The following is an 11,555-nucleotide window of genomic DNA, read 5'->3' as shown; positions in this document are numbered from 1 at the left end:
GTAGTAGTAGTAGTAGTACTAGCATGTTATTGTTAGTCATTGTAGTAGTAGTAGCATGATGTTATTGTTAGTCATTGTAGTAGTAGTAGTAGTAGTAGTAGTAGTAGTAGTAGTAGTACTAGCATGTTATTGTTAGTCATTGTAGTAGTAGTAGTAGTAGTAGTAGTAGTACTAGCATGTTATTGTTAGTCATTGTAGTAGTAGTAGTAGTAGTAGCATGTTATTGTTAGTTATTGTTGTAGTAGTTGCAGTAGCAGTAGCATGTTATTGTTATTGTAGTAGTAGTTGCAGTAGCAGTAGCCTAAATGTTATTGTATTAGTAGCAGTAGCAGTAGTAGAAAGAAGCCATGTTATTGTTATTGTAGCGGTAGTAGTAGTAGCCTAAATGTTATTGTTATTACAGTAGTAGTAGTAGTAGTAGTAGTAGCCTAAATGTTATTGTTATTACAGTAGTAGTAGTAGTAGTAGCCTAACTAACTTTTGCTATTGTATTAGTGGTGAAACGTGCTGAAATGACTAAAATAAAGAATCAAAACCATAATGTTATATTTTAAAAAACTTCACATTGGTTTATTACAAAACTTTACAACATTAAAATATTTACACAAAATCAAAAATAGCAGCTTTAGAATGTGAGGTATTTCAGATCATACTTTTACATAACGCTTTTCCAGCATAGAGTTCAACCCTGCCCCAGTATCTGTCCCGGTCCAGAGTCCAGACCAGGATCTATAGGTCTGGTCTGTCCCGTTTTCCTCCGGGAACTTCCCCTCCTTCTTCCCTGGCCTTCCGTGTGTTGTGAGGTTGTTGGTTAGATTCCCACACCCATGACTCAGAGCTGTACGTCATGTTGAGTCATTAGGTTGTGTTGCCGTGAGTAACCGAGAAACAGCAGACAAACCAGTTCCTCTTGAGTTCACAAACTTCCCCCAATCGTTCTCATGAATACCAGATAAAAGTTTGACAAAAAATCCCAGAATATAACAGACACAGCAAAGTCAAATAACAAAAATGCCAACTATTTTAAACCAGCATTTTGAAGAGCCAAGCCAAATTGTAGCACTAGTACATTTTAAAGTAGATTTGTATAAGACTTGGGTTGGTGTATCAAATAAGTGCTTTATAATAGTTTTGAAGTGTAATAGCAGGATTTTTTTTTTAAGTTTGACACCAGTAAAATAACACATAATAACATTTAAATTCGTAATAATCAACTTAGGCTCGTGTGAAACTTAAAGAGAGTCGTGAATCCACTTTTACGCATGAGTCCATTGTTAATCACCAGTGTCCAAGTCTGTTTTGTGAACATAAAGACTGGGTCACAACAGTCTCCGTGAGTCAGCGGTTGTCACACGTGAATCACCGCGAAACTAAGGCAGAGTCAGTTCCTCCAAAAAAGTTTCTTCTTCCTCAAACTTTTTTTTTTTTTTTTTTTTTTTTAGCACCGCCATCTTCTTTCGCTCCAGTCCCCTTCTCCGCGCCTTCTCCCCGGGGCTCCGTGCTCCCAGAGGCCGGGCTGGAGTGCGCTCAGGCCGGGGGGCAGCTCGTCTCTCGGAGCGGCCCCCGTAATCCCTCTGTGTGGGGAAACAAAACAGCCGAAGTAGGTCAGCCTGAATGGAGGAGACCTGGTTTAGGTTTATTCAGTCACGTTGGAGTTTAAACTCGGCTTAGAATCGGTTCAAAACGCCGGTATGACTCGGCTCAGGAGCGGTAGCGCGCTGCGAGTCTCCGTAACCACCGAGCTCCGACACACGCTCGGACTCTGCGCCGTGTCGTGTCGCTCCTCCCCGGGCTCCAGTCTCGCCCTTTTCTCGGGGAGGAAGTCCGGCACGGCGGAGACTTTCCCCGGCCGCTTCCTCGGTCTTTTCGCCGCGGGCCTCTGGTTCTCCTTGTCCTCGGTATTGTCCGTGATTTCTGGCTGTTTTTCTGGTAGTTTTTCCGCCGTGTCCATAGCCTCCATCGCCTCCTCTGTACTGGCGGTAGTTTCAACGGCTTTCTCCACGAGTGCCACCGTGGAGTGGTAGATATCCCGGGCAGACTTCATGACGAGGGACACGAGAAGGCTCCGGTGAAGCCTCAAGCCGCCTCTCTGGCTCCGGGACGCGTACAGTTTACTGATAGACACCGCTAGAATCCGTTTGGCCTCTGCGTTCATCTCCATTTTTGACTTTATAACACTTTTACACAGTTTTTACGCCGTATTGTTGTCAGTTGAGTTTGTGAGACCTGCCAACTGTGACGTGCGGCGAAGAGTGAGCGCGGCACGAGCGGCAGGGCGGTATTTGTACGTGCTCTGACGTACGCACAAGCCCCGCCTCCTCCGCGTAAACTCCGTAAACTGGTGCGTGCTCCTCGGATCGCCTCTGGTCACCTCTGGGTTCTGGGAAGCGCGTGTTCAGCTGGTTTTGATCAAGCTCCGGTTTGAAAAGAGCCGCTGCAGTGTCCCTGATGGTATTTTAGTTATTTCAGCCCTCCAGACTGTTGTTTTGACATTTTAAATGCCAAAACAACAGATCCTCTTTTTAAATCCCAGTGTTTTTTGTTTGTTTTTTTGTTCGCAGCATTATCAAATCACATCTTTTACTCACTGATCTAAGGTCAAGTATATTTAGCCATTTATTTGTAGTATAACATTTATTTTTCTTCTTTATTTCCTTGATTATTTGCTTTGTAGATTCTCATTAAAGGCATTGAAAAATATGAATGGACACAAAAACTATACCCAAAATACGTCAAAATTTGATCTAGATTTAATAATAATAATAATAATAATAATAATAATAATAATAATAATAATAATAATAAAAGTACTCTTAGCATTTCTTGATCCTGATCCTAGTTGTAGGCACATAACATAGGTCCACACCCAGCCTATTTTTATCTGGCCCAGGTGTAATTAGAGCGTATTAATAAACATAGATGAATTTTCCAAAGCAAATATGGACAGTTTGAAAGCCCAGGGTTAATCGCTCTGTGGTAACTAATAGCCACAGGACCTATCATTTTATTTAAAATCTGTTTCTGAAACTTTATAAACCGTGTTATTAAATTATTATAATTATTAAAGTTATTAAAATATTTGGCAGAATCTTGTGTTTTAAATATGTTTTTGGTTTTTTTGGTTTTTTATTTAAAACAATCACATTACTATTAGTTAGCACGTAGCTGGTTAGCCTCCACAATGCCGTTGAACTCTTAAAAACTCTTAATATTTGAATTTTTTTGGGATTAAACTAGGACCAAACTAGGACCAAATCGATAACAAACTGAGACTAAACCAGGAGTGTGAATAGAAGTCGATTAAATATTAAAATTTTGATAATACTGTTTTAAAGACATGCTTTAGCACAGTTGTGTTGGACTTATATCGCCCTGTCTTAAACGAGCACCAGCAGAGGTTGGTAGTACTCAGTTACAGTTACTCAAGTCACTTTTTAAAGAAATTGTGCTTTTCTGAGTATTTTTCTAGCAGTAAAAGTTTTAGATCCTCTTCCCACTGAGGGTAAATCTATAACACACAACAACACACATACACACTACATATGATTTAGTTTGTCTCATTTTTGTGTCTGTCATTTGAAAAGATCAGATTTGGTTCATTATTTAACATTTTGTCCTTCAAATTACATTCACTTCACATATATGTCCTGACAAGACTCTTTAAGTTACTCTTTCTTAAGTAGTTTTCCCAAAGTCTTTTTCACTGTTACTTGAATAATTTCTTGGACCAACAAATTTGACCATTTATGTGATAAAAAATAGAACAGTAATGTCACTCTGACTAAAAACAAGAGCAAAAAATCTATCATTTTTCATTTATAGACAGTTATTCTCACTATGTGTCATTGTAAAAGAGAACTGAACTATACTAACTATACTCAACTATCTGAACTATAACTCATAAATCTGATGTATTCACTAAACATGTTGTAGTTATTTTAAGCAGACCTCTTCATTCACAAATGTCGCTACCCACTCTCTATGGCTCATTCTCTGTCCAGTCTAGTGTCGTCACCATGATGAGACAATGGACTGTGATTTTCAACATTAAATCATTGTACTTTCTTTTGTATTCCCATATGGCCTTATATCTGTGTAATCCCTCAGTCCCTCAGGTAGGTTCATAGTGGTCCATGGGTGTATACTAGTCTATGTGTCTTATATTTGTTCTGATACAGCTCAAGATCATTCTAAAGATATTCAGGAAAGGTTCATTTCTGCATAGCGAATGTGCCTTTTTGCTCAAATGAGTATCTAGTTTTGATACTAGTTTTAGTATTGATTAGTATCTGATCTTTGATACTTTTGACAACCCAAGTCCAGTCTGTTTAATAATAATAAGCTTTATTATTTCGACCATTGCATCAAACAATGACAAGGACTGAGATTACATGATTAAACTGTGCTCCAGGAAGTAGTCTGCACTGCTCGGACCTGAATTTCAACATAACTAAACAAAAGGTTATTTATAAGAGATGTGTTTTTGTCCTGGTCTGGTCTAACCACTGACTCACGTTCTCTGGATAATATCACTTTTACCAAATACGTGGGACGCTTCAATATTAGATTGTAGCTGTAGGAGCCCAGACAAAGCACAACAAGTTATTCATTTTTTGGTGTAGTATTATTCTATTCTAGTGTCTAAAGAAAGGGTGTTTTTAATTATCATCATGGCATCAGAACTGTATTGAGTATTGAGTTTATTCCTTAGTATTAAATTTGAGTTGGATCCATAGAACGTGACAAACCTCCTTCCTAACTTGGGACAGTCCAACCACAGTAAATCTGTGTCACTTATCTTCTCTCTAAAACTCTGTATCATTCAGAACAAGATTTATAACCTCTTCTATAACCTTTAGTTTTTTCCCCACCCCTTTTTACCTGTAAGCCGCCATGTTTGTTTTGACACAAACTGACCATGTGTCTCTCTGATTGGTTAATCTGCTTGTCCATGATGTCCTCTGGAATCAGGGAGACAGGGACAACTCATGTTTCTACTATCAATATGTTTGTAGTTTATAAAGGGCCCATATTATACAATTATCTGGTTTATGTTATGATGTTGTTTCCTCATCAAAAACAGACCTGGAGTTGTGCTTTGCTTCATTTACGCATTTAACACAAAAATCCTGGATATTTATTCTGTGTTCCACCTTGTGATGTCATGTGGTAATACAGGAAGTGCTCCCCTATGTTTTTAAAATACATATACCTTCACTGCAATCATTTGGATGATTTGGATAGCTCTGGAATTGCCAATCTTTACTGAACAAAAGGTAAAATGAGCTGTTAACTTAAAAACTACCACTTCATGACATCACAAGGTGTAACAGAGCATTTTAAGCTTTGGAGATGTAGACAGACTAATAATAAAGGATTAGTCAGACATGTGTGAATGAAACAAAACACAAGTCCAGGTGTGTTTTCTTGATGAGGTAGCAGCATTATAACCTGGCTTAAAGCTCATAAGTGTTGATTTTGTGTAATATGGGACCTTTAATAATAATAATTAAAGGTACATATAACTTTTTCTGGTGGTTTCATGTTTTGCCTGGAATGTCCCTCAGCACAGCATTAAACATATCCATCTTGCTTGTATCCAGTTGCAGGTGTTGTTTATTGCAACTGAAGTCCTTGAAAAACATTCATTTCTATAGTGAGCATTGTCGCCTATATCCGCAGATCTGACCTGTAGCTTGCTCTGATAGCATCACCTAATGTTTTCTGCTTTGCCAACGGCTTTACCTGGAATGTTTCTTAGTATGGATTAAACACACCTACTGAATGAATCAAATTACAGGCGTTTGTAGTACAAAGACATACAGTGAGAAACTGCAGGACTGTAATTTGGCCTGGTCATCTGCTTGTTTCCACAGAGATAGATAAGTTTAATGCCATAGTGTGGAATGTTCACAGCAACTACTACTTTCTACATTTTAAATACACACAGAAGACATCAAATATATGATGCAACATATATGGAATTCTGTAATAGAGGAAAAAAAGTTAAATATTTGTAATATTTTAGATTCAGATCCTCAAAGTATCCACCCCTTGTTTTGTCGACAGCGCTGCAAACTCTTGGTGTGCCCTGAAATAGTTTTTACCTCACAGCTGTGGCTTGTCAGGGTCAAGAAATGACAAAAATGCAAAGGGCATATAGAGTTTCAAACTTTTGACTGGCTGTGTATAACCGTGGCAACAAGCAGGTGGTGGACCCTCTGTCGTATAAGTCATAATTCCCTTCATGTTGCCTATTACCTGCTCCTTTAAAGCCCCTACATGGACAAAACATTTCAGTTATGTCAAGAATGTCTGCTCCTCCTTCTCCTTTCTCCTCCTGAAGATTTGAGGAAGTTCTCTCTGAAAGTACGGAAAGCCAGCAAGCCAGAGGTCACATGACAGGTCACACGGTATTTCCGAAACAGGAAAGAGGAAATGGTGTTTACATTCCCCTGAAGATGACGACATTTCTGCAAAGCTGATCTATGCCACGCTACTACAAGATCTGCTTTCAATTGACTTTTGTTTGTACTGTTTCCCCTCTCTCACATTTCTTTCCCTCCTTCTCTCCTCCTCCCTCTTTTTATGACAACAAAAACATTACAGAAATAACCAGGACTTAAAGGGCCCGTACCCATGTAAAGTTGTGAAAGTTACTTACAAACTCATCTGGGTGAATAATTTAGATTCTCAGAAGAATGGATAAGGTACGTGAAGAATATCTTTGGACCACTGCAAACCATTTAAAATAAACATGTTCTGTTTTTCATGATTTTAAGACAGTAAAAGTCAGGTACAGCCTCTTCAAACTTTACCAAAAGAAACATATCTTTTAGTCACCATGTTTTAATATACATCAGGTCTATCTTAACAGAGATTATAATTATGTGTGAGGAGGATGGGAGGGCATCTGACTCACAGAGGATAGAGGAGGATGGAAGGGCATCTGACACACAGGTATATGACACAGAAACTCTCTATTCTCCCTCTCTCCTCTCCTTTCTCTGTCCGTGACGCGCACACATCCATATTTGGTCTTTCCTCCTCAGCAGTAGTAGCGAGGGGCGGGGAGTGGAAAAGCCATGACGTCGGCCTGTTGCCATCGGTGACGAGGCTGTTTCCTTATTTGGAGCGTCCCCCGGAGTAAAGCAGGTTACAACACATTCTCTCTCTCTGTCTCTCTGTTTTCTATTTTTTTTCTCTGCTCTACTCTCTCACTCCTACCCACCCTTTCTATCTCTCTCACACATTCTCCTCCCTATTTCTTTCTCCCCTCTCTCTCATCTCTTCTCTCTCACCTCTCTTCTTTCTTCCCTCTCTTCTTGCTATCTTCTCCCTCTTCCTCTCTCTTCTTCTCCCCTCCCTCCCTTCTTCTCCCGCTCTCCTCTCCCTCCTTCCTTCTCTCTCCTCCCCCTCGCTTCTCTCGTTCTATGTCATAAAAACATTGCACACGTGTTGAGCGTTTCCATGCAGACGGCTCTGCCTGAGGACAAATGCAATAAAAGAACAACGTCTTGGAACATTTTCATTTAAAGCTGCACTCTGGGACATTTAATCTGGACACCATAACAAAATAAAGAGCATTTTAGATGGATGAAAGAGGAACTACTACTATTACATGTCAGGATTTTGTTTAGTTTGTTGCACATAAAAACAATGACCTACACAAAACGGGTCATATGTTTTTTAGGTTATTGATACTTTGCAGTGACATCATGCTGGGGGTGTTCTACATGTATCTCTATGGTGGAATGTTCATCAGTTACCATGGTGTTACAATGCATGCATTAACAAAAAGAGCCAAAAAAGAGTACCCTGAAAACCAAAAAAAAAAAAAAAATGGATTTAAACAACACATTTTCAGGAGCCTGCGGTCAATACGAGTGTTTAATTTTCTGTTTAGGTGTTTGATTTTCAACAAAAAAGCGATAATGACTCAATGGCTTGTGACTGTAATGTTATTTGAGAGAGACAGTAAAAATCATCTCACCTGTTCTAGTTCAAACTAAGTTGTTTTTTATATTCAGATTATGTTAAAACATAGCTCAGATTAAAGTCTAACTTGAGTAACAGAGCTTCAGACAGAGCAGAGCCTACAGTTAGCATCCCACCCCCAGGGAATATTGATGACATCAGCTGCAAAATATCAATAACAAAACTACTTATTTCCACCTGCAGCCCCTGGGCAGAGTGATGGCAAAATTTTAAAATAAAATACAACATGCATTACAAGTAACTTACAGTGCATGCTTTTGTCCTTGAGCAAGACACTTCTTCACCTTTGTTTGAGGTGATAGACGGTCAGCTCAGAACTGTCTCTAGACGCCATGGGCCCCCAGCCAAGGGAGGGTCTGGGGCTCTTCTTGTGTAAAATTTTAATAGTTTATTTTATCAAAAGCAGACAGTTTGAGCTTGAAGTCAGTCATATTGCACAGAGCACTCTGCAGCCTTGAGCCCTGTGCAGTCCTCCTCCTTACCCCTCCCTCATCTCTCACTCCCTCTCCCCCACCTGACGATTACGATGATGCTGACGGACTGATGAAGAGGAGGAGGATGAAGGTGAGGGTGATGTTGTTAAACATCTGTTGCCATGGAGACAGTCCGCTCCACCAAGTGACGTGCAGAAGGTCTCACTGACTGAATACAGACTCACTCTCTCTCTTTCTCCCTCTCTCTCCCCCGCTATCTTCTTTCTTTTCTCTCTCACTTTTATCAGACACACTGATGCTAAGTATAGAAAGGCACAGGATAAAAATACACTGGAGAAATCACTATTATGTCATCTACGCATTTGTTATAAGACAAGATAATAGAATCTCTGTTTGTCCCACAGCAGCACAAAAGTGAAGAACAGTAACCTTGGCAGTAAGATTCATTCTCACGATTTTTGTGAATTCACAAACAAGAATTCACAAGAATCTGTCTTGTGTCAGCCAGGTTTTGGCTGAAGTGTTTGTGTGTGATAGAAGCTGACCAATCACAGGGCAGCAATGTGGCAGAAGCCAGCGCCGAACAAACCAAAACAAACATGGCGACGCCAGCAGATGTACTTCAGTCTAATTTAGAGTAAATACAGATTGTTTACACAGTTTGGACTGTTTAGTTTGTGAACGTGGAGTAGAGAAAAACACTTGTGCAATTGTGGAGGGAAACATGTCTATGCTTTTCTCTCTGGATTTAACTCAAGTTTGATTTCTCATCTTGTTCTGTTGTTGTGACGCTTTCACTAATCAGCGTAAAGTATTTGTTTGAACATTCCGATCATTTGTTTTCCGATCACTTCAGTGAGAGTCGATTTATCCCCATTATACAGGTGTGTGCACAGATTTTAGTCCCCACAATGTGATAAATCCCATCCACACACACACACGCACATTTGAAACAGTTGCAGATGACATCACTCTTCACACATTTAAACTTTAGAGCCACATCTGTGCCGCCCGCTGTTTCGTCCTTACATAAGGCACTTGACCCACTTTCCTCTTTCCTCAACCGCCCAACCACCAAGACCACGCCCGGTTGGCCTCCAGCCCATGATAATAACACAGCAGTCGCCACGGAAACAGACAGACAAATGTTATGGTAAAGCCCTGTTCAAACACAATGGTGGAGTTTCCAAATACTTAGTTAATAGTAATAATATTTCTGTATGCAAATTAATATAGCACACATTCTATCATATGGTCAGTGTTGTCTCATTGTGCAGAACATTGACTTGTCCGTGTGTGTGTGTGTAAATGGTGATGTCATCTCAACAGGACAAATGCTAAGGTTTAAAGCTGTAATTATGGGATGTACTAAAAGCGGGCCAGAACTGTTTACATGAGGCTTCTCGTTGCTATCAACAATACATAGTGGAGTTAAAGTGACCTGACTATCTATAAAGGTGCTACATTACACAAAATTAAGTCATGAGCTTTTAGCAGTGTTATAAAGTTACCTCATCAAAAACAAACCTAGAGTTGTGTTTTCTTTCATTCCCACATTTAGAAATCCTGCATTATTGGGCATGTTCCACCTGGTAGTACTTTTTGCCTCAATGGAATTGATTTACTCTACAATACCCTAGAAAAAGCATAAGTTCTTTTAGTTTTTAAAAATGATTTGGTTTTACCTTTTGTTTAGTTAAGATTGCAGCAGAATGTCTTTAATATCTCCTGATGCACCAGGGAGTGAAGAAGTTTTAATGAGGCTAAAACAATAACTGTAGTATTAAGGTTTGGCTGCAAATTATTCAAATGGTTGTAGTGAAGGTGTATGGAGTTTAAAAACACAGTGGAGCACTTCCTGTATTACCACATGAACATTTTTTTTTTCTGTTTGAAATATGTAGGATTTGTGTGTTAAACGTTTGAATGAAACTAAACAACTCCAGGTATGTTTTTGATGATGACAAAAATATATAAAAGTTTTTTTTTTTTTAAGCGCATAATATAGAACCTTTAATAAAGTAGTTTTGACAAGTTTAGATTCAATTAATTAAAGCCCCACCATGTAACTTTTTAGTGCATAAATTTACTAAAATAAAAGCTTGTTTTTTGTTTGTTGTACTGAAAAACATGTGTCCTTACTGTGAGGCTTGCAATTCTACAAACCCTTCTTCTTATCTTCTTATTTAGCCTCCTCCTACTTGTTTCCATGGAAATGTTCTTTTGGCTATAATATTCCACAGTATGGTTATATACCCATCCAGTATCTTCATGGAGAATGTTCCGAAGTTTGATTTTAACTTTCTATTGCAGTTGTTCGAAGAAGACATGAAAATGATAACACAGCTGCACTGTTTATAGAAATGATCCGATTAAAATGGTAAAAGATAAACAGAAAGGCGCCAGGGAGGAATGATGACTCGGTCAAGGAAACAGAAAAGGGAGGACCAGAGGGCCAAAGGGGAATGGTGCAAGTCAAAGCTCCAGGTTCATTATGAGATTTACAGGGAAAAGATGCACATGTACAACCACACTTTATGTAAAACAAGGGAGAGGTATTTTTCAGACATTATTGGAAGTTGTAGTAACAACTCTCGTGTCCTGTTTGCAACAGTAAACAAATTAACAAACCCCCCAGTTCCACTGCCGTTAGAACTAATTTCCACATCTAAGTGCAATGAGTTTGCAGTATTTTTTAATGACAAAGTTCAGGGCATTAAAAATGCCTTCAATTCCACGACACAAATAACAACCCAGCACCCACCTAGACACTCTCTTGGACAAAACTGTCCAAGAGATCATCACCAGTCTGAGTTCATCTACATGCTGCCTCCATGTGTTAGCCACTAAATGACATCCGCCTGAACACCGATGTAGGTAAGGTCTCAGTCTTGATCCTGTTAGATCTGAGTGCTGCCTTTGACACTGTGGATCATGGGATCCTCTCACAGAGACTGGAGGACTGGGTGGGCATCTGTGGTACTGCACTAAACTGGTTCAAGTCCTATCTAGAAAACAGGGAGTACTTTGTTGAAATTGGAAAATGTTTCTCAGATAAAATGTCCCTGACCTGTGGGGTGCCCCAGGGGTCAATCCTGGGACCCCTGTTGTTCAATCTCTACA

The 11,555-nt window shown here is 39.4% G+C and overlaps 1 protein-coding gene across 1 annotated transcript; it reads right to left on the bottom strand.

Annotated features, from left to right (window-relative positions):
* Window positions 1-543: 543 nt before the first annotated feature.
* ier2b (immediate early response 2b) lies at window positions 544-2,240 on the bottom strand. Its single transcript, XM_033968352.2, has one exon. The coding sequence runs from the start codon at window positions 2,159-2,161 to the stop codon at window positions 1,679-1,681; it is 483 nt and encodes a 160-aa protein (XP_033824243.1). The 5' UTR covers window positions 2,162-2,240; the 3' UTR covers window positions 544-1,678.
* Between the last annotated feature and the right edge of the window lie 9,315 nt (window positions 2,241-11,555).

This window comes from Periophthalmus magnuspinnatus, chromosome 1 (assembly GCF_009829125.3).
Source record: "Periophthalmus magnuspinnatus isolate fPerMag1 chromosome 1, fPerMag1.2.pri, whole genome shotgun sequence".
In the NCBI taxonomy this organism is placed as follows: domain Eukaryota; kingdom Metazoa; phylum Chordata; class Actinopteri; order Gobiiformes; family Gobiidae; genus Periophthalmus; species Periophthalmus magnuspinnatus.
Note: the sequence above shows the minus strand (reverse complement) of the source record. Positions and strands in the feature narration are given on the sequence as shown.